The sequence below is a fragment of the Calonectris borealis genome, chromosome Z (assembly GCF_964195595.1).
Source record: "Calonectris borealis chromosome Z, bCalBor7.hap1.2, whole genome shotgun sequence".
NCBI lineage: Eukaryota > Metazoa > Chordata > Aves > Procellariiformes > Procellariidae > Calonectris > Calonectris borealis.
This window is the reverse complement of record NC_134352.1, coordinates 44,538,917-44,559,903: the sequence shown is the minus strand read 5'-3', so window position 1 is coordinate 44,559,903 and position 20,987 is coordinate 44,538,917. Positions and strand designations below refer to the sequence as shown.

Here is a 20,987-nt window from a genome sequence, read left to right as displayed (position 1 = left end):
ATAAACAGAGTATGAAAATGTAACTTTCTACACAAGCTGTCGAATACAGCTATCTTGAATTGTTTTGGGCTGGGTTCAGGTCTTTGCATTTTGATGCTAATTAAGATTAAATATCTCTCACTACTGAATTTTGTAGATCAAGTTTAAGTACTTCCCTAATGTCATGTAATTTTCTGGCATTAATACACTTTATCATTGTCATAAGTATAAATGGCTCATTAAAACCAGGAGGGAATACAATACTTTTATGGATTTCTGCTCTCATGTTAATGCTGTTTTCCTTTCCTCATGAGTAATCTCTTGATGGCTTCTGTCTCCACAGAACAGAGATAACTACATCCGTTCCTGCAGATTGCTCCCTGACGGCCGCACCCTGATCGTTGGCGGGGAAGCCAGCACGTTATCCATTTGGGACCTGGCAGCTCCAACTCCTCGCATCAAAGCAGAGCTGACATCTTCTGCTCCGGCTTGCTATGCCCTAGCTATCAGCCCCGATTCCAAGGTCTGCTTCTCTTGCTGTAGCGATGGGAACATTGCAGTGTGGGATCTACATAACCAAACTTTAGTAAGGTAGGTCGACAGAACTGGATCCTCAGGTTGTGAAGAATTAATTAAACACGGCCTTACGTGCTCTTCTGCGTACATATGCTATTTTCTCCATGGTGTCTGCATAGCTGCTTCCAGTATTTCATTGCTAGGCAATAGCCATGGTAATACCTTGACGAAAGTCTATATAATTGTTTATAGGTTTTGAGAGTTTCATAATTCCAGGCCTGTTGAGCAGGCCATAACTATAATTTCCTAAGATCAGCTGGTGTTGACACTGCCGTAGGTTCTTTGAACAGACGGTTTTCTTTGTTTCCCTGCGATAGACTGTGCTCACACTCCAATCTCTTTAATCAGTGCTCCAGCAAATATGTCTTGGGTAAAGATGTGTGTAAATTACTGCATTGCAAACGTCGCATATGGGTTGCTGCTCAACACTACAGCTCCTACAGTAAGCTAGGAGCCAGTCATACACACCTTCTCTGTGCACTGCACTGTGTTTATGTTGTTTTATGTAATATATCAGTATTGCATGTAAAAGCAGGCTTTTACTCCCTAATGGTCCCATTTAGACTGCTCTTTTTTTCCAGCGTTGTTGGTGACCTGCAGATTCTTCTCAAACTAAGTGAATTTTGGTGATCATGCTACATTCCTTTGGGGGGAGGGGGGTATTTTCAATCGAATAGTGGGTATCACACAGTCAGCAGCAGAGATCCCCAGAGTATCTGACTCGTAAAGCGTGCTTTTTGAAATCAAATTAGCACTTGGCTGTCTGGCCTGATTGCTTCATCAATTCATCACAAAACTCACGTGGTCATCCCAGAGTTTATATTAATCTCAGATTGCTATTGGAATCTACGTTACTGTTGTCTTTAATGGCTGCGTGTCAGGGATTGAAAGAAAAAGGAGGTGTTTTGTATACATGCTCAGAACCAACTCTTTCCAGTGTGAGAATGTGCATATCTTCTTTCAATATTTTTAGGCAATTTCAGGGCCACACGGATGGAGCGAGCTGCATTGACATTTCTAATGACGGCACCAAACTATGGACGGGAGGCTTGGACAATACAGTCAGATCCTGGGATCTCAGAGAAGGGAGACAGCTACAGCAACATGACTTCACATCACAGGTTCAATCTCAGAAGCTTTGGCATGTTAAGAAAAATCTGTCATGGTTTTCTAAAACAAGCACTTTTGTTTTTTGGGTTTCTTTTAAAGCAAAAAAAGCAGTCTCAAAGAGAACTCCAAAGAATTTTTCACTTAGTCTCACACTTTTTTTTTCTTTTTTTTTTGATGTGGCAGCTAAACATCTTTCTGGATTATAACTATTTGACAGATTAGTACTTCTCCCATGAGAGTAGCGGAGAATCCTTTTTATAAAAGAATTGCCAGATTAAAGTGTTCCTGTGTGCAATCTGTTCCCGTTTCTGTAGATTCTTGTTCAAAAATATTTTATAAAAATATTTTTAAATGCTGTCAGATAAGCTAGGACATTAACTTTTATAGCTTGATTCAATGCTTTACTATTACGGTTTTAATTGAGCTTTGTTTACATGAACTAATTTATCTTGATTACTGTAGTAATTGGATTATCATGTTTTTAAAACTGTAGTAGACCAAAATATGTTTTTGTATAGTGTTAACAGTGTAGCAGGAGTCGGTTTTGAATATCTCAAGCTTATTTCTTTACTGATTGAAGCATGTGCTGTGCTCATTCCAGATCTTCTCACTGGGTTATTGTCCAACTGGTGAGTGGTTGGCAGTAGGAATGGAGAATAGTAACGTCGAGGTGCTGCATGTTACTAAGCCGGACAAGTATCAGCTGCATCTTCACGAGAGCTGTGTGTTGTCCCTCAAATTTGCTCACTGTGGTAAGCAAATCTTTCTATGCCAGCGTTTTCCCTCCTGAGAAATTCGTTCAAGATTACCTTTAAATGAAAGTAGGGGTATAGTTAAAATATAGATGTTAAATTTAAGTATTAAAATTATTTTAAAAATTCTACATGACTGCTTTTTTGTGTGAACTGCTTATGTTGTGATCAAACATCGTCGTGCAATCAGATGAGAATGCAACTGTTCTGTGGATATGTTTCCCATTAATGTGTAGATGCATTGTTTTTATGATTAATCTCTTTCTTGGGGTGCATTCCTTGAAAACAAAATGCAACAATAACATTTAAACAATTTGTTGCAGGCAAATGGTTTGTAAGCACTGGAAAAGATAATCTTCTTAATGCCTGGAGAACACCTTATGGAGCCAGTATATTCCAGGTAATAATCTCCTAAAAGCTGTTTTCCACATACGTTACAGTGCAGTAGAGCTGCACATCTCAGGGTCTGTCATTAGCTTAAGGAGTTTTTAAATGGAAATTCTTGGCTAATTACTATGTTCCTTTAAGACTTTGCTGTAATTAAAGAGAGGTACGCTTTTGTCCTTTCTAACATTTGAGTAATTAGGCTCTTAAAATAAAGCAGCCCTTTAATCTGAAATTGTTTTTAATACCCTTCTTTCTCCCCTTCTTGTGCGTATTGCTGTAATACAGTACCCAAGTCATGTCATTAAGTGAGCATTCACTGCAGGTCCAAAATGTAGCTAAACGAGTGAAAGTCATATTCAGCACGTGTATTTTTCTTGGATGAGATACATAAAGTCAGTGGATTGGACAGACTCCTGAGCTGAAGACTGTATCCTTACGGAGGAGCCCCGTGGAGTGTAGCTGGAAGTTGTAACCTTTCTATAGTCTTTAATCCCTCTGTGCCCGATTTTAATGGCACTTCAGTGCCATTAAAGAAAAGTGGGATTTTTGGCATGTCCTTCTTTTCTCTTGGCTGCAGGTACCTCTAGGCTGGGAATTTTTTTAATTAAGTTAACTGGTGTTCCAGTTTAAATGGTCAGGTCTCACCTGTACTGATACCTGCTGTGTCTCCACCTGTGGGGACAGCACAGTTTGCCTTGACATGAGAAAGCTGAGGTCTGAGCTTTCTTAGCTTTCTGTGGGAGGCTATTCAGCTCCGGAACCACCTCCCATAGAAAGCCCAAATCGTCCTAACAAGAACACATCTCCCATAAAACCCCAGTGCAGCTTTCTTAGTGAGGAGTAGAGAAAGAAACTTCCTATGCAGAACAGCAGAGGTTTCGTGGCAAAAACTTAGCATGATTGAGAAGTGTTTAGCTCTTGCAGTGACAGGCAGAAAAGAATGTGGACATATGTTATGTGAAGAAAACATGAATTAAAACAGTAAGTAAAATGTGACAATACGTACACATCATCTTAGAAAAGACAGAAAAGCTGGGAGAGACAGATCCTGGTGTATCCTGTCTTCTATTCACCTGCTGTACACTGTTGCACATCCTATTCTACCACAGTTTCTTTTCATATTTGCATCCTCCCCAATAATGTGAATTCCTTTGTGCAAGGCTTTTGTCTTCTGTTTTGGGGAAATAGTGAGAGGAGATACAGTTATTTCTGTGGAGTGTCTTTGTTTCATACCTGTGGGTGGGTAGGGCTTCTTCATACAGATTTCTGGTTTACAACAAAAAAAGTAAGGAAGAAGAAGAAGGAGATGGCTTTCCATTCATTTTTATGTAAAAGCTAACGTATAAAATATTAGTAAATGCTCATTGCTTGTAAAGTGTGTAGAAAGGACTGCTTCTTTTTGTTTGATTGATTGATTATCTCTAGGTCCATAACATTCACTTCCCTTTCCGCTGCTATTTTTTGTTGCCTTAGAGCTTTAGACGGAACAAGTTTGGAGAAACAGTCTTGTAACAAAAGCTGCCACTACGGTACTAATATTTGAATGAGCTTTCGGTGTATTCCCTCTCTATAAACTCTTCCAATTAATCTTCAAACTCTTCTGGATTGAAGGATTGGAAAGACGTAATTTTCTTTTTTCTTTTTTCTTTTTTCTTTCTTGTAGTCCAAAGAATCCTCATCTGTGCTTAGCTGTGATATCTCTGTGGATGACAAATACATTGTCACTGGCTCTGGGGACAAGAAAGCTACAGTCTATGAAGTTATTTATTAGAGACAAATCTGAATGCAGACAGAACTCCTTCTCCTAGCACTTTGCTGTATATTCTTTTTTTTTCTTTCTAAACAGAGACCTTAAATGCTCATCACAGTTGTGGAATTTATTTTTACCTTCTTAACTTGCTATTGGTTTGTGAGTGCTCATTAAAAACTTGTGATACCAAATTGTCAGATAGCTTACTTGGAAGAAGATGGAATAAGCATACTTAACAGTGAACTTGACTCATTAATTATGTATTATAGCTGTAATGTATTTATTTTGTTTAAAGAAGGCTTTCTAACAATGAACTGACTAAATAAAGCTGTCTGGCCCGGCTTTAGTTTAAAAGGTGCATTGTATAATTTGTGTTTTTGCAGGTGGATGAATTGGGGATCTTGGAGAAGGATGTTCAGGAGATAGTTACAGTTACACTAAATAGACTTGTAGTTTCTATTTAAAAAAAAAAAACTTTGTTATATTTTTTAGTCCTGTTCTTGGATGAGACCTCTACGTGTTATTACAGTATAATTATTTGGTGGGAAGATGCTGTATCTTAACTATTTTAGACAGTCTTGGAAACTTAGGAAATTGCAAACTGTAGCCAGTAATCTACATGCCTGTGATGAATGGCAAATTCAGTTCACATCTAAATTAAATTCACTTTAAGTAAGAATGTGCTAATTTATATATTTGCAATGTTAATATAGCATCTTGTGTACAGATTTGTTCTCAATGCTTTTCTGTTGATAAACATAAAGCATTTTGGTGTCAGGCTAGGTTTTTTAATATAAACACCTCTCTTTGTTATATTGTAGAGAGTACAATAAGTTGCCTCAAAGAATCACCTTTGTTACTTCTGGAAACTTTTGCAATGTTTCCTTGAAAATGGGGATATGTGTCTTTGGGCAATTTTTCAATTACAAGAGATTATGAAAAATATTTGATATGTTCTTTGGAAACTGCACTGAAATAAGAATGGATGCCTACCAATATACAAACTACAAAAGCAATGACCTCTGAGGTAGGATTTACAAGAGTACTCATTCCGACATACAAAAAGGAATGGATTCTCATTGGGATAAGGACTTGCTTTGTTCGCCAGCAGTTCAATCCAAGTCTTGATTGGATGTCCCTAAAACGGACGCAGACTGAGCCATTGTGCCAGAGACAACGTGTTATCTTTTTATGTTGTTGTTGTTGCTGTTAAACTATGATCTGTGACTTTTTTTTTTTTGAATGCTTTAAAAAAAATCTTTAAGTCTGTGGATCTGCTGATGTACAGTGCCTTTGCTGCTATGGATCAAAATCAAAAGACCCGTGTAGATAAATCTTATTGTATAAGTAGAAAATTACTTAATTTCATACTAGAAATGGATTGATGCTGCAAGTTAAAATGGACTGTTCATTGAAGTTCCAAATGTGGTAGCAAAAAATGGTGTCTTAAGTGCTTAGTGTTTGATGTCATTAACAGTTTCGTAATACTCTACATTGTAGAAAGATTTTGATACTAAACTGTGTCATTGTACATAGTTCTAATGCATTGTATTGACCACCAGTACTTCTATAATGGTAGATTATTGTTTGTGCATTCAGACTTTTAAGCATTAAACATAAGTAACTTCTAAGATGCATTTTTCTATTCTTTTTCCCCTCCCTCATTCTTTTTGCATGTGATAATCTCAGTTAAGCGTGCAGAATGCTATCTGTAAGGACAACAGGCAGTCAGTCGCAGAGCATGCCACTACAGATACTTTGCAGTTTTGTCACTGAGGGACAATGTAGAGTTTCACAAAATTACTCTGAGCTAGCAAAATCAATGAATCTATAGTTTCCCAAGTTACCTGACTGCAGTGATTCTGAACTCCTGGAGGCATCAGCCACAAGACTGTGGCCGTGTCACCTAGGAGTTTGCCACCTCCTGTTTGATACGCCTCCCGAGTAGTTTCCCGTCTGATACATAGCTTTACGTTGTCCCATACCTTGGAGAGAGTGGAACTGGGGACGATTCCTGCTCCCGCGCCTGCTGAAGTTTGCGGAGCTCAGCAGGACGTGGGGAGCGGTGTCGCACTGCAGCGTCACACCTGGGTTTCCCCATCCAGAGCTAAAACCTGTTCATGCCCGTGGAAAGGCTTCTCTTGACTACAGTTGGGTTTAGATCAAGAAGTTAACCCAGCTTCCATTGAGTTAAGACACAGGTTAAAGTGAACTAGGGGAAATTAATTTATACACTATTGGGGGGGAGGGGGTTGTGGGAGGGGTTGTGCTATTCGTAACAGGAGAAATGGAAAAAATCCGGGGGGAAATTGGGAATAAGTCTTTCTCCCGTAACCCATTTCTGAAAAGCGACATTGTGCATGTTGGAAATTCCCAGGCATGTAAGCCTGCCCTGCTGTGACATGCCAGCCCATGGTGACTGCCGGTACGTGAACCCAGGCTGAGGAATTTTTTGGTTTTTTTGAAATGCCAAAGCAAGGCTTAAGCTGATGAGGTCATTTACCTGTACTGCGAGTGACTGGGCAATACTTGTTCATGGAGGAGAGTGTAGAGGCAAGTTTCCTTCAGAGCTATCAGTTTCCTTAGAGCTAACAGTGAAGAGTTTTCCAGACGTCCCCCAGAATAATCTAAGTTTTCACTCGTATCGAGGTTCTGTGCTACTTAGTACAATAATGCTTCATAAAGGTAAACATGGTACAGATGCTTTCTGTTAATTGTTACTCTTGTCTGAAGAGATATAATTTACCTGTTATAAATATTATATTGGAGACACCTTTTATTTTCAAAGGCATTCAAAAATTTAAAAGGCTAGGGTATATACTCCATTTGCTAACAAAAGAGAAACCACCTACTTAATGTTTGCAGAGGATGTTATATTTTTATGTAGTAGTTCGGGCATAAGAGATTGCTTAAAACCCTTAAGATAAAGCCGTCCTTTAAAAAGAGTAAAACATTGCATACTCCTGGATTTGTACCAGAGCTAGTTTTGACAGCGAAGTAATATACTTTTAAAGCAGTCTGCCATATATCTGCTTATTAATGTTTGTATTGATGGCTTGTAAACAGCCTAGGAATTAAATACTTTAATCCAGGATTACTGCAGTTAAATGTGTAATCATCCTAATTTTTTCCCCTTCAGAGTTCAGTGCAAGTGAGAGATGGCACAGAGCTACTTTCTGTTTTTCAGTTAAGCGTACATTGGGTCACCTTTCTTTTTCATTTTTTAGTTTCTCTTGCCTCTGCAGAGCACAATTTTGTGCAAAATGTTTTGTGGCAGATATTTTTTGTGCCACAAACATGTGGCCAGCATACTCCATATTCAAGGTACAACCATGGCTTTCTCTGTATTCTTCTTCCCCTCTCAAATGTTGTTTAGTGCAGTGATACATTAGGAAAGCCATTTCTTTCTAATCTTTGTATCCTTTCTGACTGGCCAGTATAGACATGTTTAAGGGGAGCACTTCCCATCAAAACAATATTTTCTAAAAATATGCAATTTTAAATTATATTTCTCCTACTTGTTCTTAGCTGAAAGTGATTTTTCTCTCCTATTTCTTTTTAAGCTACTCAGTTATATAAAAAAGAAAAAAAGATATATTTCACTGGCTGTGATTTGCCTGTATGAGGGTTTTTTAAGTCTGTACTGGAATAGTTCAAATTGGATTTTGTGTTTGTTTTCACTCTGGCACCCAAAACACATAGGACATCCCTTCTTCCTGAAATGTTGATGGGTGTGTGAGAGAAACAGAGAGGTAGCTGTGCAGATCCGCGTATGTCTGGAGTATCTTCTACAGAAACACAGGTCAGATCCTTTGCACAAATGAGCTCATCTGTGCTGAAGGCAGCAGTGCTCCCATGGCTTACACAGCTGAAAATCTAGCTCACTGCTATAGGCATAGAGGACCCAATCAACCCATTTGGATTGGGTGTTTTGTTTTGGTTTGGTTTTAACAGTTTGGTCCTTTGAGCCTCTTCTGTTTTTCTACTAGCATGTTTATTTGTGATCATCCCTACTGAAATCCTGATGTGACTAGCTTTTACTCAAGGATTTCTGCTCTAAAAGAATGAAAAGAAAAAAAAATGTTAAATAAAACATGCTCAAGTTTTTGTATGTGCAGGATTCAGGAAATTCAAAGCTGTAGCTTAGGCTGCAACTGTTTCTCATTTGCATTGAATATACTACGTCTTTGTGGCACCAAATTAGCGCGGAATTCAGCAATACAAAATACGCTTTAGAACATCAAGTGTGGCTCCTGAGAAAAATGTCGCTTTGAATTTTTCTGAGCAAATGCACTCTGAAGAGCTCAGCCAAAGAGCCACTGTGACGTGGGGTATGTGGGAGGAGTAGTTGCATTCAGTACTGAAGACCCTTTCTGATACTAACATTTTGTAGTGACCGTGGTGGTTTGAAGGGAGTTGGGCAGTATGGGCTTGATGTACAGCCAGCCAGCTCTGCCATATATTTACATGAGAATCCCCTTCCCAGGCATAGCAGGAGATGAATCCTGGAGTAGTGTGCTGTAGAAGATCATCTCTGACAAGCTCTTAAATAATGCACCTGCCGCGTCTGCTTTTGAACCAAGAGTTACTGAACATAACCCTTGAGATTTCACGTTTCTTCCGGTATTTGGAGTACAGCGTTTCCACCTCACAGCAAGAAATTTTTATGTCAAAACCAATAAATGTTCTTACTCTTACCAAATGATTTTCTGTCCTGGTTACAAGGAAACAGTATTATAGTGTCTTTTTTTATTACTAAAAATGGTGTAGTCTGACATTTACAAGACGTCCATAAACCTGCCGTCAAGTGCAAAGAAGCTCTTCTCGGGGGTCACTTTGACTCACATGGTTACGTTCTAAAATGTTGCTGCAGAAATAAATTTTTTCTTGTTTTGGGGGGGGTTAACCTATGATACTATATGCATAGTATACATGTTAAGGGAGGGACTGTCTAGTAGTTACTTCTGCATCTGTGGCTTGGACTTACCTGATTACCCCAGAACGCTAAAATGCATCTGAAGGGTAAAATCAGTAAGTACAAATATTTAAGGATTTAAAAAAAAATTCTGCTGTTCTACAGTAATTATATTGACCCAAACTGTCTTTTAATGTCATATTAAGGTAAGCATCTGTATTACACCTTCTTTTCACATTCAAATAAAAGAAGGGGTGGAGGAATTTAAAGCTAATCTTTACCTTTCAATCAAATCTGTTCTTTAAAAAACACCCCAATGCTAGTGCTTAGAGGAGTAATTGTCTTGGTTTTATTGTCATTATTCTTGAAGAATTTTATAACAAATGTGCTGTGGCACAATCCACAGTAATGCTATAAATGGGGATAGGTGATATGGCTGCTATTGAAAGCCAGGTTTCAGACAGTGCTATTGACATAAAAAAAAAAGTCAGCGTGACTTGGTGGTCGAAGGTGTTACCTCATTTCCTCAGCAAAGGCAATATGGATTTTTGGCAGTATATTTGAATGCATTTGGATGTCTGTCCAGTATGGCTTAGGGAAACTTTGAGGGGTTTCAACAATTCTGTCTTGCTTTTTTATTGTAATTTAGGTTGCGTTTTATGCAAGAAATGGTGCATAGGGATGAGTTGGGTCCCAGGGCCAGGGGCTGGAGGTGCCACATGGAACAGGCTGCTCCGCTTCTGATTCCAGGCTCTGCTCTGTGCTGCCTGGTGTGCAATGAAATTATTTGCATGAGCCCTTAGTAAAGTGTTTTTACATTCTTCTGCATGAAAAGCATTATCTAAAGGCTAGATATCCATTATTTGGAAAAGTTTGTCACAGCTGCATTGAAATACAGGGAGGCATTTTCTGTTGGGGAAGGAACAAGGAGGACCTCTGGGGAATCAAGCATTTCAACCCCTTACCAAGCACTGTAAATGTGCAAATGAGGCAGTTGCACCACTGCGTTATAAACTGTCAGTCTTCTGCTGGAGTGGGGAGAAAAAAAAATCCTAAAACACATGGCATAAAGATAATAGACTTCCTTGCGTTTCAGCATGGCTTTAAGGTATTGGGTATGAAGTCCAAAGTTCATTTTAGAATAAACAAACATGAATCCTCTTGTGATATTAAATGATGGCATGGCTAGCCATCTTACACAAAATAGTGACTTTGAAAGAATGAGGATAGTTACCAGGCTTTCTCCTCTCCAACACATGAAGCAATACTATACACAAAAATCTGCTCGTTTTACAGTATAGTCTCCTAAGTGTGGACAACGATGTTAATATTTCAATGAAAATATTTTTTCCAGAGCAACGTTAATGTCATCTTCCCATGTACCTATGCACACATCTTTGCTGGATTAAAAAAATGCCCACCTCCATTGCAAATTAGCTTGTTTCATTCAGGCTTTTAAGAAACAGTCAGAATAGCTTCTCTACGTCGTATCAATTTTAGGTTTTTTGGGGGGTTGTGTGTGACTCCGCTGCTATTTTCTCACTCTTTCCGCCCCCACTGAGAACCTTCCCAAAGCTGGTGTTCAGTGTTCAAGAGATGCTGTTGCGTGTGGCTTGGTCTTGATCTTGGGGGTTGCTCAGCAAATGGGAATGGAAAGCGTTCTCAGGATTTGGCTGGCTGTAACAACTGCTGTGACAGCTGTTACAGACTCATTTATGTCTCTCTCTTCCTCTGAGCAGTCTTAAATAAAGAGATGCAGTAGGAGCAGTCCTCTGTCTAGCTGACCCTTCTGCTTTACCAAGTTTCACAGGTGCTCATCAGCTGGAAATGACGGAGGAGGAGAAGGAGCTGGGAGTCCTAGCTGGGCTCAACGTGCCAGCGGGAGACAGCCATGAAAAAGACAAATGTGGTCTAGGATGTGTCAGGAGAGGCATTTGCAGCAGAGATAGGGAAGTATTGCTGCCATGATACAAGGCACTGGCGAGACCTCACCTGAATAGTGAGTACAAACCTGGCCACCCGTGTTCAAAAAACTTAATTGAAAATGGGACTGATAGGGAGAAGGGCCTACAGGAGACTGAAAATCAAGGGGATGGAGAAAGTGTCATGTAAGAAAAGCCTACGTCCTTTTAATCTAGCAAAGTGGCAGACCGAGAGCAGATACAAACGTCGTCTAAAAATGCTTCAGATGTCTATTCATCAAGGGTGAAAAGGTATTACAACTGAAAGATAATGCTGGCATGAAAAACAAGTGAGGAAAACAGTGTAGCCTGGAATTAAAGAGGCTCCCATTAGAGCAGGAGGCCCTGGAGCAGCTTTCCAATCCAGAGACCGCCAAGAAAAAAGCAGACTGCTTTTAAGGTGAAGCACGATACATTTATGAAGGGATGCATGTGATAGCAGGGCATTGGCATCTATAGTCCTCTTCCATCTATAGGTCTCTTCCCGTCCTTCCTACGTGCTTGACCTGCCTATATAAAGGATGTATAATGGTAATGGAGTGAAGGAATGTTTATTCTGGAAAAAAGTTTGGTGTGAGGGAGGGAGAGGAGGAAGGTGAGTGAAGAGAGTGGGAGAGAAGGGCTGTCAAACAGAAAACACTCATTTGGAGTGTTTCTCTGCAGCTGAAAAACGAGCACTTCTCCCTAGGTCTATTTATTATGATACTGTTTATCTAAAAACAATAGTTAAAAAGAAAACTGGACATCATTCAAGCTCTAATGCAGCATGTTCCAGCCTGCTTAGACTCTCTGGGTTTGTACTCCCTCAGCCCAGACAGGTCATCTGGTTTCTTTTATAAGTCAAAGTGTGTGGATTTTTTTGAGCTTGGAGGTATGGCAGATGCTTCTCCTCCACGCCTGTCGCTGGTCGTGTCCGTAGCACTTGGGTTTGGTGGAGTATCCCAGACTGCAGCTATGCAGTCTGTAAGCTGCTCAGAATAACAGCAAGGGAAGATGATTTTGGCTCCCAGGAGGGAGGCAAGATGATTACAGCTCAGCGTAGTCAGCGTGTACTGGCTGCTACTGTGCACTGCTGTGAGAGATGTGGCTTGAGGACAAGGATTGCCGAGGATCCTTCCACTTACCGTGTCAGGAAGAGTAAGGGAAAATGGTATTAAAAGCCAAATTGTTCCATGTGAAACACAGGCGGCCTTCTCACACGGGGCTAAATTTTACCAGCCTTGTCTTCTAGATCAGGCGTTTCTTTTCTTAATGCCTAGCAAAAGGAAAATTTCCTATCCTGCCACAAGTACTTGTATACTTCGGGCTGGGCAAGTCTGCAGCTGGAAGAATGTGAACATGCATGTGCAGGCTTGATAGATCACCAGGAGAGTTGTTTCATATCAACTTCCTTCCTTTCTTTCTTTTTTCCCTTTTTTTTTTTTCTTTTCAAACATAGTATTTTCTGAAGCTGAACATCAGTCCATCGGAGAAGTCATTGTTGGCCATCGTGCATAGCTTTTCAAAGAACTTGTTTAATGTACCAATGTGCAATGGTAACAACCCAAGAAAATTTTTTGTGTGACCTCACACTGGTTTTAGGTATGAAAAAAAAACAATCATCTGATGCAATTGAAGTTAGGTGCCTGGAATGGTACCTGGAATGGTACCCGACTGGAATGCAGCAGGTTGTTAGTGGAACACCCAGAAGAAATGAAACAAATGGATGGCTGAATTTTCTTATGCAGAAAAGAGTTATGAGTCTGACTGTACCTGCCATATTAAAAAAAAACAAACAAACAAACCAAACCCACAAATCAAAAGAGAAGAACAACCCTCTGTTCTCCTGCACCTTGGATGTACATAACAGAGCACAGGCACCTGTGCTTTGTTGCTCCCGTGTAACTTTTCATCACTCTATTAATGTCTGATGAGAGGAGACTGCTGAATACTTTTCTGAGGACCTGAAAGTATAATGTGACTACTGCTAGCTGTGTGGTAACACTTATTCCTTACATAATTTATAGCAGCTTTCCCTTAGGGAATCACCTAAAATAACTAGTGACATTTATATAGCACCTTCGTCCAGTGCACTTGACAAACCACAGGCACAGTCCAGGGAAAACTTATTTATTGCTGAATTCCAGCTGTTGCAGGACTGGTGGGAGGCAGCTACTTAGCAGAGGAAGCATACACACTAAGGGATAAGTAACTCCATATTATTTTGAAAATACAGGATAGCTACTTCTTCTTGTTAGTAGGGATGTGTTCCATGATGCACTTATTCATGTTAGCAGGTTTTGATAATCCCTCGTGATTATCATCTGTTTCCCAACCCAGTTGTTCACACTGTGGCAGTAAGATTTCTTGAGGAGGAAGGACACAAAATGTTCATGGAACATTTAGGTTTCTCTTGTTATCTCTTACTGAAATATTGACCCACCTTGGTGGCACTGAAGTATTTGAGACTTAAGGAGCATACCATCAGTCTTTTCTGCCTGGTGGTCCTAGCTGTCTGGGTACAGAGGGACTCTGATTTCAGGGGCATACTGTATGGCTTTCACCCTCACATGATCTGGTGACCCCCTCCCAGTGCATCTCACCCGCAGCTCTATGTCTTCCAGCCTTAGGGGCATTCCCACGCCTGTGGTAACAGCTGAGAGGCAAGGAAGTCTGCCTTTGCCCTAAAGCATCTAGAAGAGTTGTGGTCTGGATTGATTGTAAAATGGGAGCATTCTCAGTCCGTACAAGGGCTTTTCTCTTGGCCATTGCCACCTCATCTGAGATATGCCCTTTCTCTGAGCTACAGTCTCAGTGAGTCTTTCAGGAAAGGAATTTTGTCTTTTATATCACTTCCTGATAATATTTTTCTATTTAAAAAAAAAAGTTTTATGTAGGCCCTTCAGCTTCTTGGGACAGCTGTCTATTGTGTCCAACCAAAGCCTCTGAGCAGCTTGGCAATTTCTGGGTTTGCTGTACTTGCAGCTCAACAAAAAGTAGAAATCTTTTCATTACCGCTTTTTGTTTTTTGTAAGTACTAGCATAATTGAGCAACAGAGTGTAAGAGAGTTAATTCGTTTAAGAATTTTACTGAATTTGTTCAAAAGATATGGGATTGGAGATAAAAGAAAATATTTCATTTTTCTGCCTCTTACCCCACATCTCTATATGGCCCTAACCCAGTGTTGGTTTGTGGCAACATATTCTTTAGGAAAAAAAGTGAGTTCGTGTTCCAGATTAAGTGTTCAAGCTACTCTGTCACAGTGTGTATGCTGCATAGTCCTATTTACTAGCCCAACTGGATGAATGTTTGTCGTTCTATTATTGGTCTTTTGTTTCATTTTGCAACCTTGCCATACTAAATGAAAGGGGTTTTGCCCAAAAGAGAGCAACAAAGGTGCTGAAAGGACTAGAGGGCATGACTTAGGAGGAGCAGCTGAGGATACTAGTTTTTTTCACCTCGGAGAAGAGGAGAGTGAGGGGTGACCTCACTGCTGTCTACAACTTCCTCACGAGGGGGAGCGGAGTGGGAGGTGATGATCTCCTCTCTGTTGTCTGATGATAGGACGTGAGGGAAAGGCTTAAAGCTCATGAGGGGAAGTTCGGAATGGATATTAGGAAAAGGTTTTTCACTGAGAGGGTGGTCAAGAACTGGAACAAGCTTCCCAGGGAAGTGGCCATGGCCCCAAGCCAGTGGGTGTTCAAGAAGTTTTTGGACAACACTCTTAGATACATGGTTTAACTTTTAAGTTGCCCTGTGTGGAGTCAGGAATTGGACTTGATGATCCTCATGGGTCCCTTCTGACTCGGGATATTCTATGATTCTCCGATTCTAAATTACAGCCAGTTAAAATGTAAAAAAGAAAAAATAAAGCCCCCAAACAAACTAAAAGTACCTCAAAAAAAAAAGTTACGTTTTTCCTTCCTGGGAAACCTCAGGTAATTGATACTACTTCACTTTTTAAATTGAAATTTGCATTTTAGACAAATTTTCATCTGGAAGCTTTCTCATGACTCAGAGCTCAGTTTCTGCTGAAATGACGAGCTCCCTTCCCGCATGAGGGCACCCTGAGCATGACACTTGCTGAGGTGGGCAGCTCGTATTCAGTCCCCTGCTCTGCTGAACTCAGAGCAAGAGCTTGCGTGCTGGCTATTGCCAACATTGCAGGCTGTTGACCCTAGCCATCAGATACATATCTGTGTGTCTGTGTCTTTTTCCTATCTTGTTTCCTAGGTTGCAGCCTCTTTGGATGCGAGGCTTGCCTTTTCTATGTGTACAGTGCCTGGGCCTCTCTGAGATCTTTGTGCTTTGCCAGAATACAAATAAAGTTGTGTCCCAGTTGCGGGTTCTAGAGATCCGGACTGAACCATGGGCCTAAAGGTCCCTCTGAACTAATTGCCAATTTTTAATCTTTTTTACAGTTGATTGTTATAATAAACTTTCACATCAATTGGTTATGGTAGGACTGGGACCCTTTTTAGCTGTCTTGGAGGTTAGGAGACATGGTATCAACTCCAACAATCCTATTCTAACCAAGCTAGAAGATGTTAAAAGCATGTTTGATGTTTCTTTCTGTTACATTACGTATGCCTACAACTGTAACTTCAGTTGGAGTATGGGTTATTAGACTCTGATGTAAATCACGTTTCTTTATTCTTTAATGGCTGTAATGGATCAATTATTCCACAGTGGCTCCTAATCAAATATTCTGATAATGTCCTCCTTTGAAATCTATGGAAATTTTTCCATGAAGCTACTTTAACTTAGCTTTTATCTCTTATTAAAATATAGTTGATAAATATGCCTCTTTATGAGACACTTTGATATCTATGGATTAGAAGTGGGAAGTGTAACTATTATCTTTTACTTAGGCATTCATTTATAAACTACGTAACATTATTTCTGTGGAAGACTACATAAAGGACAGAAACATATTTTAACATATTTGCTTCAGGAAATTTGAGATCAAAAGACAGGCTAGTGTGAAAACCTGACCCATCTATAGATATTCCAGAATCCAGAACGCTTGCACGTTGTGTCTCATTATGCAGAATCACGTATAAAATGAGGTACCTGCCTGAGGGATATCATAATGTCTGTCAGTTGGTGCTTCCTGCGCACTATGATGTTACTCTTGGAGGTACTAGTCTCTTGGGAGGACTTAATGTAACAGGGCGGCTTGTAGTAGATTCCCAGGCATAAACTTAAAATATTAAGCTTACTCTGAGTCTCTAAACATCCTTCTAATAAATAAATTATCACAACAGTTTCTCCTTTTCTGAACCCAGATTCTGGATGGGTGAACTTTGACAAAAGACTGCATTGTAGTTGAAAGCCTTCTCTAGGCATTGTTATGTGAATAGAGGGCATAGAACAAGTGTGTAACTGTGTCTCTTCTTTTTCTTTCAAGTGCATCCTTGCTCATCAGTTATAATAACAGGTGGTGGTAGTTATGGAAGTCTGGTTGTTGTATGATATTTGGAGTCCTGTATATTTTCTGTTCTGTCAGTTAGGGTAAATGTGGCATTTTCTGTGAATGGAGATGGTTGAAGGTACTTGATGAGCTCTAGGAGTTGGAAGATGCTTCCATTAATTTACACCAGTATCTTTGTTTGCATTTCTATTCCCAGGCCTGCTTTATATGAAACTGGTGAAAATATATTTGCTTTTATTACAGACCTTGTTTATGTAGGGATTTGAGACAAAAATGGCGTCAGCAGGGTAAATATTGTGCAAAAGTTAAAGGAAACACTGAGATTTGCTAGAAACAGTGTTTTTCAAGGTCCCCTGCTACTAAAGAGTTTTAAACAGCCTTTTAGTAACCATAGGAAAATCTATGATTGTTTACATAAAAGAATTTCAAGCTCTTCCCCTGTTATAAATTATGTGTGGTGAGTAGGTACATTAATGTTTGCAGTAAATCTCTTTATCATGGTAAGGTAAAAGGAATATTTATAAATTCCTTAAAATGTATTTGGTTTTCAGTAGATAAAAGATTATGAAGTTATTCCTCTAAAGACAACTATATTTCTTGCGGTTGTTAAACCACTATCAGCTATATAAAAATGGTTAGCCTATTTAAGTGTTTCACCTATCCATGCATCCTATTGCATGGATGGCATGCAGATAAGCTACAAATGAATGACATCTATAAACCAAATATTTTATCTTGAACAAAAAAAAGCTGTCATTTCCATTTGGAGACACCATGTATAATGTACAGTTTCCATTGTTTGTTATGTTTTTCTGATGGCTTATTTGCAGCTGAAATCTTTCTTTTAATAACTGAAACACATATCACAAGGTCATATGAGCCATTATAATTCAAGAAGTTAAGGCAAAATACTATTTTCTGTGTAAGCATCTGTAAATTTTGGTGGACATAGGCTTGAGCTTGTGCAGGATAGTCTGTGGGTGGCCTAGTCATTAGCTTGAACATGCGTCCGATAGTTGAAAAGTCTGATGCTCCCTTGTTTTGAGAAGTAGTAACAAAATTCTGAAAACATTGTCATCTCTTTTTAAAGATGCAATCAGTTTTAACCTGCCTCCCTCTTTGCTGCAGGCAACCTTATTTTTGCAAGCTACTGTTGGGAATGATTATTTCCTCCTGGAAAGGAATGTTTTGTTCCACTTTGCTTTGCCCTATTTTCCACAGGACATCAGTTTTACTGAATAAAAGCCCCTCATCAGTGCAGGCAGCTACCTGTAACATAGGATGGTGGGTATAACGGTGAAGATCCTCCCAAGACACCGGTAAGATCTCGGTGTAGCCTGTCAGAGGCTGTAGTCCTGACACTGTGTTGTTATTTATCCCAAGCAGAGCAGTTATACTGCTGGATAGCACAACAGGGTTGAAATTTGTTGTTGCTGCTTTTTGCTGCTGTGTGTTAAGATCAGTGCTGTCCAAGTGACTGGTGATGTACTTACCTCTGCTTGGCCCTCCTGCACCTTACAGCTTTCAAAAAATCTGCTATGTGATACTGAAGTAATTGACACTGTAACTGTTCTCTACAAGATTCTTTTGAAATGAAAAATGAGCTAGATCTCTCAAGTTGGGTTCTTTTACATAATACATAAAAGGTGACTATGTATAATAATACAGTAGATGTGTTCACTCATTATGCTGTAATTCATGTCCTATTGTGATGTGCCATTCTGTTTAATATCTGTAACTTGCTCAACTGAAGCACAAAAATAGCAGAGCTGTAATGCAACCATTCAGAGCGATAAAGGATGATAAATTTTTCTTAAAGGGGCAGTCCTTTGATTTTCATCTGGTCTCGCTTGGGCAAATTACCTTTTACTTGCATGTATTTTTGTTTAGGGAGAAAGCCTCAGGTCTAGAGCCAAGATTAGGGTATACAGTTAGGCTTTGTAGTTGCACTTTTAAACAACTTTGCTCATATTGCTCTGCAACTAATACTTGGGTTATGAAAATGCTTTTGAAAAGTGCCTTCTCTGAATTCTAATATGAACTGTCAAAAAAAAAAGAAAAAACCAAACCCACAACCCAACCTGTTTTCATCTTCATAGAACAAAAAATGGTAGAAAACTGACTCTGAGCTTTGGTTTATTTTCTTTAGAAACAAGTCAAATGTGAAGTACAACGCAGGTGGGAAAGATGATAATAAAAAAAATTTTTTCTCTCATAAACAATATGTTGCTGAAAGGAGTGCTCAAAAATATAATCCGTATGTTATGTAAATATAATCGGGAAATGCAAAGATAGAAACGTGGAGGTAATACCTGTATACAAAAAGCTAAATCTGCACTCTCGAGAAAATAGGTGAATGTTTAATTGCAATCAACAGCAAGGATAGATTCATGATATTAAAAATAATTGTTATTGTAATTGGACCAGTTGTAAGGCGACCAACAATCTTCAAGATAGTTTGATCTGTATAACTACTTGCCATGAAATACTTGAAATACAGAATACAAAAGGACACTCATAGCTAAAGAAGGAGCTCTTTGTTTAAGCCAAAGAAGGCTGGAATAAGATTATTCTGTTTATCTGCTCTTCTCTTTCTAATGTCCAAAGAAAATCGTCAGATGAATGTGGTTTTGAAGCTGCCTTTCTTTCTTAAAAATTCATGTTTTTAAATAAATACTGCAGACAAGTCTAAGTGGATGAAGGCCTCATAGTTCCCTCTGCAGTACGGTAAAAAGTAATTTTTTAATAGGCTATTTTAATGTTTTTTTTTTGTGGTGGTGGAAGCAGAGGAAGAAAAAGAGGAACGTGAATAGCTCTACTCTAACAGATTTCGCAGATATGTTCTTTTCTGCAGCAGAAGGAGAATGGATAAATGCCACTTCTCTGACCTTGTTTCCTGAGAATTCCTGCCAAAGGTCTTAAAGAGAGTAGTTTGAGGTTTTTCTTAGCATTCAGACATCTACTTATTGATTATGATACAGTGTTTTGTTGCATGCACTCACCAAGAAACTTATCCTGAAATGCTTTTAGGTCACATCAAGTAATTCACAGAAACAGCAGAAGATCAAGAGCAAAGCCATGCAAAACCACACTTGTGGTACAAGTGGCTGGAGCTTAAGAGAATTGAATTTGGCTGCAACTACGCTTATTAACAAAAGGGTATTTCATAAATTTTCTTGTCCTTTTCTTGTATTGGGACAACAGGGACCTAGTGATTGCTAGTGATGTGTGATTAGATGAGCTTGAGCGGTCGTGAAGAAATGCTGAGCAATCTTCCCAAAATACGGAGACGTGCTTTAGAAGTCATACTGAAATTCTGGTAACCTATCTTCTCAAAATCACAAGAGTGATGAGAGTATAAGATTCTCGCCAGATGCTACCAAGCACTGGGTCATGTGTTGCAGCAGTAATCTGTCCATTGGAAGAGCAATAAACAAGCGTGAAAGGTATTTTCTATCTCAAATTGCTCTTAACCACCAGGGAAAGAATCTCTTTTCTCCAGCTCAACCTACTACCACCTCACACTGTTTTCTGCATTAAAAAAAAATATTCTGAAGTCTATTCCTTACTAATCCACTGTGGGTGTGAAAATCACTCGGCGTTTTGATTTTCAGCCAGTATTGCTGGCTGGGAGAGGCTGTTAGAAGAAACATAATGTGAGAGCACGAAGAGGCGTTCCACTGAGAAGATGGACTGGGTGAGCAGGTACCTGCCCCTGGTGCCATTTGCTGCCACTTTCAAGGAGACCTTGAAGTGCAGGAGGGCAATGGAGAAGGAGGATCATCTTGCAGCACTTTGAAAGCTTCAAAAGCTACTGCTGACGGGCGTGCAAAATTTAGAGCAATGTATTACAGCATCTCATCCCTAATTTAGAGCTAAAGCATGTTTCCAAGAATGCGCTGACTGTTGCAGAAACCACCAGTATAACGCTGAGAAAGCTCCTCTCAGTGAAAGCAACCATGTTAGAGAATAGCTCCTGCTATGGGCTTAAAATCAGAGCTGGCTGCCTGCCAAGGGGCAAACGTTTTTGGCAGCTCAGGAAAAGGATCCACAAAAGAAAGTCTGTTGCGACAAGAAAGACTAACACTTGCCTCTGGAAATATATCCTGGTTTGTGGAAAACCAATTAAATGCAGTCACTGAA

General features: G+C 39.5%; 1 protein-coding gene across 7 annotated transcripts in view; it reads left to right on the top strand.

The window, feature by feature from the left end:
* LOC142075809 (transducin-like enhancer protein 4) overlaps positions 1 to 6,185 on the top strand; it is a 98,559-nt gene extending 92,374 nt beyond the window's left edge. For all 7 annotated transcript variants that reach the window (XM_075137758.1, XM_075137757.1, XM_075137759.1 and 4 more), the window contains 5 exons: positions 323 to 570; positions 1,529 to 1,676; positions 2,267 to 2,417; positions 2,741 to 2,817; positions 4,468 to 6,185. In XM_075137758.1, coding sequence (XP_074993859.1) covers positions 323 to 570; positions 1,529 to 1,676; positions 2,267 to 2,417; positions 2,741 to 2,817; positions 4,468 to 4,575 — 732 coding nt within the window. In that variant the 3' untranslated portion in view covers positions 4,576 to 6,185. The remainder of the gene's footprint in view (positions 1 to 322; positions 571 to 1,528; positions 1,677 to 2,266; positions 2,418 to 2,740; positions 2,818 to 4,467) is intronic.
* Positions 6,186 to 20,987: the final 14,802 nt, after the last annotated feature.